This window comes from Hirsutella rhossiliensis (genome assembly GCF_020360975.1).
Source record: "Hirsutella rhossiliensis strain HR02 chromosome Unknown scaffold00013, whole genome shotgun sequence".
NCBI lineage: Eukaryota > Fungi > Ascomycota > Sordariomycetes > Hypocreales > Ophiocordycipitaceae > Hirsutella > Hirsutella rhossiliensis.
Genome location: NW_025408679.1, coordinates 2,182,844 through 2,189,469, shown reverse-complemented (window position 1 = coordinate 2,189,469; position 6,626 = coordinate 2,182,844). Strand labels below are relative to the sequence as shown.

The 6,626-nt window shown below is 58.4% G+C and overlaps 2 protein-coding genes across 2 annotated transcripts; one reads left to right on the top strand and one right to left on the bottom strand.

Annotated features, from left to right (window-relative positions):
- Positions 1-1,124: 1,124 nt before the first annotated feature.
- Positions 1,125-1,629, bottom strand: HRG_09807 (centromere DNA-binding protein complex CBF3 subunit; the record flags this gene model as incomplete). The annotated part of the gene is made up of 2 exons (XM_044868278.1): positions 1,125-1,297; positions 1,362-1,629. The coding sequence occupies 2 exons, from the start codon at positions 1,627-1,629 to the stop codon at positions 1,125-1,127; spliced, it is 441 nt and encodes a 146-aa protein (XP_044716859.1).
- A 2,570-nt stretch (positions 1,630-4,199) lies between these two features.
- Positions 4,200-4,542, top strand: HRG_09806 (centromere DNA-binding protein complex CBF3 subunit; the record flags this gene model as incomplete). The annotated part of the gene is made up of 2 exons (XM_044868277.1): positions 4,200-4,356; positions 4,436-4,542. 2 exons carry the CDS (start codon positions 4,200-4,202, stop codon positions 4,540-4,542), a joined length of 264 nt encoding a protein of 87 aa, XP_044716858.1.
- Positions 4,543-6,626: the final 2,084 nt, after the last annotated feature.

Below are 6,626 nucleotides of genomic sequence, written 5' to 3'. Positions count from 1 at the left end.
CAAAAATAGTGTATTTCTACCTCTTTAGTTGTACAACTTTGCCTTTCTGTTGGCTCGGAGCTGTTTGCAAAATAAGTCCAGCGAGCAGCCGGTTTGCTGCTGTTGTAAGTTGACAATGTGCATCGCGGCCTCCTCGCTACACCTGTGGGCCTTCGCCACCTTGCGAATCTCCCTTATAACCTCGAGCCGTAACGAATACCACTGCATATTCATTTTGTCGCCCGGCGCGCCACCGGCTTCCCCATCTACCGTCGAGGTCGGCAATGGCTGGCCCGCCTCGAAGGCCAACCGTCCACTCGCTCCAGAGCGCCTCGACCATTTTTACTGCTCGGCACATCTGATACCGTGGCGGTGGCTCTGTCTTAACCGTGATCGTATCTGTCGCCGTCGGGCTCGTGGCACGGCTATCAACAATGCTCGACTGAGCCGAGACGAATCGGCTTCCATCTCCTCGTCCTCCTGCCCAACGACATCAACCACGGCCGGGGCCGTGGTGGCAGTGGTGGTCGTCGCGGCCGTAACGGAAGTTGAAACCATTCGAAAAAGGGACGACTGGGCTACCGCAAGACGTTCTTCGGTGGCTCGAAGCTGCTCGCTTAGCTCTGTTTTAAGCTGGATCGTCCTTGCTTCGTTCCGCGCGTCGATGGATTTAAGATAGTCCGCGAGGACCGGCATCGCCTGGACTAGGACTGCAAGCTGGCTTGGACGCTCCTCTTCAGGATGAAGTCCGATAGCTGGTGCGCGAACGGGGCGTAGGCCGGATGCCGGAAGACCGGGTGGTTCCAAACGGGGCTGCCGGGGTATTTCTTCATCAGGACAACGGAATCCTGCAAGACAACCTCCGTAAATAGAAGATGAGGTTCGTCGAACCCATCGCTGCCAGGTCGTTCTCCTGCTCGGTACCGGGACCGAACCGGCCTCGCCAACGGTCCAGCTCGGGCCAGATCATCGAGCAGGACCTCCGGCGGCGTCACGCCGGCACGGCGTATCTCAAGCACCCGGCCTGTGGCGGGTGCCCGGCCATCGTACGCATGAACTTGCGAGGCAACGAGTTCAGGTAACAGCCGACCATCTGCTCCTGGTTCCAACGACCCGCGCGACGGATCTGGTCTTCGCTAATCCCTTTAGTTCAGCCGTCCTCGCCCCGAGCTGCGGCCGATATGCGTCTTCTTCTGCGACGTGACGCCGGCGTAGGCGAAGGCCTTGACAACCCACTCGCGCTGTGAGTTGTACGAGAAAGCCGCCGTCCGGCCGGTGCCGTTACCCTTGATTAGCCGGATGTCGTACCACGGACCGCCTGCTGAAATCGGAAACGGCTCACTACCGAGATCCCAACGATACAAGAGGTAGAACGAGGCCACCCAAGATGCAGATTAGCGGGTTCCTATTCCGATACGCGCCGGCGGTCTCGAGGCGGCCGTGCTGGTTCTGCTTGCCGGCTCGTGTCGTAAGATGAGCGGCATGCACCGGTCGAGCCCTCCCGGCAAACTCAAAGGTGAATAGGTCTGAGATCTCTGCAGCCCGACGATCGCCGCCACGGGTGAGAAGATAATGGCCAAAGAGGAGATCCACGAGGTCCGAAAATGACACTCGGGCGATGTGCCGCTGTGGGCCCACAGCTCGTGGCATACTCGTTCGAACTCGCGAGTAACCATCGAGCAGAGTATCGCGGCCTTTATCGGCATAGTTCTCCCTGTCTCGTTGGGCGTGGACTTGAGGTACTCTCGTACGTTGTCCTCGCGCGGCGACGGGTGCGTATTCATTCGAGGGCCTTCTGCGTCCGGTAAAGATCCGTGATTGCGGTGACATAAGTTCGGACCGACCGCCAGGCCAGGCGGGTCTCGTCCTGCGGAGTATCAGTGGCGGCCTTGCGGCTCCTGACCTTCAGGGCCGACCGACCTCCTCGACGAGGAGAGGAGCTTCTCCTCTGTGACCGTAGCGCCGTCACAGTACTGTTTGTGGCGGCAGAATTGCTCGAATTCCTCTTGCTTCGGTGCGTACGCCGAGGTCGTCTTCCTGGCCGAGACTCGTGGATCGCAGAGGATCGTCTGCGCATTGGCGCGTAGCTCCGCGTCGTTTATCGCGTTCTGCCGGATGCGTTGGTCCACTCGTACGCTCGACGGCTTTGCGCGACTCCTGCCCTGCCCCTGCCCCGGCCGCTGCTCCTGCGAGCTTCGGCAGGCCCCTTGTCTTCGCCTTCCGTCGATTTGGCGTCCGGGCCATGGGATATATCGTGACGGGAAGACCGCCAGCCTGCGGTGACCACCAGTCGGGTTGGAGCAGGGTGGCGCGCGGCGACGAGAGATGCCCTATCTAGCGATCACGATGCGCACCGCCTGGTCGGGTCGCCCGCTAAAATTCCAGTGGACAGGGCGCCGTAGCGAACGTGAATAGCGGCTTCTCCATCGAATCAGCGACGCAATCAGCGGGGGCACCGATATCTGCGCGGCGCGCGCCGTTCGGGTGGGGTGGATATCCGCAGATACGATTGGCCCGCCTGGTCGCTGATTCTCGGATTGCCCCACCTGACCAGATCAGCGGCGCTCAGCAAACCCTCGGATACCAATATCCAACGCGGCCAACGCAGCCCACGAGGCCCACGAAGCCAACGAGGCCAACGAGCCTCACGAAGGTATCCGAGGGTTTGCTGAGCGCCGCTGATCTGGTCAGGTGGGGCAATCCGAGAATCAGCGACCAGGCGGGCCAATCGTATCTGCGGATATCCACCCCACCCGAACGGCGCGCGCCGTGGATATACGCAGATATCGGTGCCCCCCGCTGATTGCGTCGCTGATTCGATGGAGAAGCCGCTATTCACGTTCGCTACGGCGCCCTGTCCACTGGAATTTTAGCGGGCGACCCGACCAGGCGGTGCGCATCGTGATCGCTAGATAGGGCATCTCTCGTCGCCGCGCGCCACCCCGCTCCAACCCGGACTGGTGGTCACTGCAGGCTTGCCTTGGTCTTCCCGTCACGATATATCCCATGGCCCGGACGCCAAATCGACGGAAGGCGAAGAAAGCGGGGCCTGCCGAAGCTCGCAGGAGCAGCGGCCGGGCAGGGGCAGGGCAGGAGTCGCGCAAAGCCGTCGAGCGTACGAGTGGACCAACGCATCCGGCAGAACGCGATAAACGACGCGAGCTACGCGCCAATGCGCAGACGATCCTCTCTGCGATCCACGAGTCTCGGCCAAGGAATACGACCTCGGCGTACGCACCGAAGCAAGAGGAATTCGAGCAATTCTGCCGCCACAAACAGTACTGTGACGGCGCTACGGTCACAGAGGAGAAGCTCCTCTTCCTCGTCGAGGAGGTGGCCGGTCGGCCCTGAAGGTCAGGAGCCGCAAGGCCGCCACTGATACTCGCAGGACGAGACCCGCCTGGCCTGGCGGTCGGTCCGAACTTATGTCACCGCAATCACGGATCTTTACCGGACGCAGAAGGCCCTCGGAATGAATACGCACCCGTCGCCGCGCGAGGACAACGTACGAGAGTACCAAGTCCCTACAGCGCCGGGACGCCCAACGAGACAGGGAGAACTATGCCGATAAAGGCCGCGATACTCTGCTCGATGGTTACTCGAGTCGAGTTCGAACGAGTATGCCACGAGCTGTGGGCCCACAGCGCACATCGCCCGAGTGTCATTTTCGGACCTCGTGGATCTCCTCTTGGCCATTATCTTCACCCGTGGCGGCGATCGTCGGGCTGCAGAGATCTCAGACCTATTCACCTTTGAGTTTGCCGGGAGGGCTCGACCGGTGCATGCCGCTCATCTTTACGACACGAGCCGGCAAGCAGAACCAGCACGGCCGCCTCGAGACCGCCGGCGCGTATCGGAATAGGAACCCGCTAATCTGCATCTTGTGGCCTCTCGTTCTACCTCTTGTATCGTTGGGATCTCGGTAGTGAGCCGTTTCGATTTCAGCAGGCGGTCTCGTGGTACGACATCCGGCTAATCAAGGGTAACGGCACCGGCCGGACGGCGGCTTTCTCGTACAACTCACAGCGCGAGTGGTTGTCAAGGCCTTCGCCTACGCCGGCGTCACGTCGCAGAAGAAGACGCATATCGGCCGCAGCTCGGGGCGAGGACGGCTGAACTAAAGGATTAGCGAAGACCAGATCCGTCGCGCGGGTCGTTGGAACCAGGAGCAGATGGTCGGCTGTTACCTGAACTCGTTGCCTCGCAAGTTCATGCGTACGATGGCCGGGCACCCGCCACAGGCCGGGTGCTTCGAGATACGCCGTGCCGGCGTGACGCCGCCGGAGGTCCTGCTCTCGATGATCTGGCCCGAGCTGGACCGTTGGCGAGGCCGGTTCGGTCCCGGTACCGAGCAGGAGAACGACCTGGCAGCGATGGGTTCGACGAACCTCATCTTCTATTTACGGGAGGTTGTCTTGCAGGATTCCGTTGTCCTGATGAAGAAATACCCCGGCAGCCCCGTTTGGAACCACCCGGTCTTCCGGCATCCGGCCTACGCCCGTTCGCGCACCAGCTATCGGACTTCATCCTGAAGAGGAGCGTCAAGCCAGCTTGCAGTCCTAGTCCAGGCGATGCCGGTCCTCGCGGACTATCTTAAATCCATCGACGCGCGGAACGAAGCAAGGACGATCCAGCTTAAAACAGAGCTAAGCGAGCAGCTTCGAGCCACCGAAGAACGTCTTGCGGTAGCCCAGTCGTCTTTTTCGAATGGTTTCAACTTCCGTTACGGCCGCGACGACCACCACTGCCACCACGGCCCCGGCCGTGGTTGATGTCGTTGGGCAGGAGGACGAGGAGATGGAAGCCGATTCGTCTCGGCTCAGTCGAGCATTGTTGATAGCCGTGCCACGAGCCCGACGGCGACAGATACGATCACGGTTAAGACAGAGCCACCGCCACGGTATCAGATGTGCCGAGCAGTAAAATGGTCGAGGCGCTCTGGAGCGAGTGGACGGTTGGCTTCGAGGCGGGCCAGCCATTGCCGACCTCGACGGTAGATGGGAAGCCGGTGGCGCGCCGGGCGACAAAATGAATATGCAGTGGTATTCGTTACGGCTCGAGGTTATAAGGAGATTCGCAAGGTGGCGAAGGCCCACAGGTGTAGCGAGGAGGCCGCGATGCACATTGTCAACTTACAACAGCAGCAAACCGGCTGCTCGCTGGACTTATTTTGCAAACAGCTCCGAGCCAACAGAAAGGCAAAAGTTGTACAACTAAAGAGGTAGAAATACACTATTTTTGTTTCCTCCTCGTAATTTGACGAGCTCGTCGAGCCTTGAGAGCCCTTCAAGACGCGGCGTTTGGCGGTCGGCCGTCCGGCCGACCGTGGACAAGGGTGGATATTGGAAGCCGCTGAGGGCACGGACGCTAAACTGCGGTGTTGTGGCGCTCAGCCGCTGAATCAGCCACCAAAACCCCGCTGTGGATATCCTATTGAAGCATTGGGTGAAGAACAATGTCTTGAAGAGGGAAGGGGCGGTGGCGTGACCGTGGCGTGAGAATTCGTGCAAATTCCCCGTCTGATTTCCCTCCTCGTTTTGGAACAAAACACGTAAGATTTGCCTACCCTCTCTTTTTGGACATTATCATTGAGCTCAATCAATTACTTCGTATTTTTAATTCACCATATGGTGTGAATTTGTCCATCTTGTCGAAGGTGTCTTCAGTGACATTTTGTCGTCGTGCACGGACCAAGTATTATTATTTTGTATTGCGCCCGGAGGGTTCCCCCATAGAGCCACTACGCTAAGCTACGTACCTACTGTACATGGTTCCATCGCACCTGAAGCCCCACGCTTCTTTTCATCTGTTTCCAGCCTCGTTCGCTGTGACATGACAGGCCTACTTGAAGGTCAGTTTCTCCAAGTGTTCAGCGTCCTACCTTCAGCGACTGAAGCGCGGTCTGCCAAGTTGAAGGCTGTTGTGTTAGTATGATTATCCCTTGATCAGTACATGGTCCCTCGTCGGTCCATACTGAAGCGTTTCGTTGCCAATGCGAACTGTATTGTCGCCCGTACAGCCCCCATATCGGGCTGCCACTTGTCGTCGTCTGACTCTGCCTTGCCTCCTAGGAAGAAAGACACCTAGGTTTCCCATCTTTCCGCGAGCATATCGAAGCATGATTTCTCGTTGTACCGTCCATCTTCTGCATCGAAAGAGGAAATGTTCCACCGTTTCCGCCGACTGTCCACAGGTGCACTCATCCGATTCCTCTGCCCCGATTTTGCAAAGGTAGCCATTCAGTCGTGATTTGCCAGTTCGAAGTTGTACCAACACTTCAGATTCCTTTCTAGTTAGCTCGTCGTACATCTTGCGGGTGTGCTTGCCCGGCAATGCTTTATCGATGCGCTTTGAGTGCTTTACGGACCAAGTATGGTATGGATTTATTTCGCCCGGAGGATACTTCCTATAGGGCCTAGACGCTCTGGCTATTGACGGTTCGATACACTGATGCATGACACCTCAAGCCCCACAGATCATCTTACGCTGCGCCAACCGTTCCACTGTTCGCTTCATGACAGACCTGCTTGAAGGTCAATTTCTCCAAGTGTTCAGCATCCTATTCTCAGCAACTGAAGCGTGATTTGTCGAAGTTGAAGCTGGTTGTGTTAGTAATTGATGGTGGTTGGTACGCCGATTGTACTTGA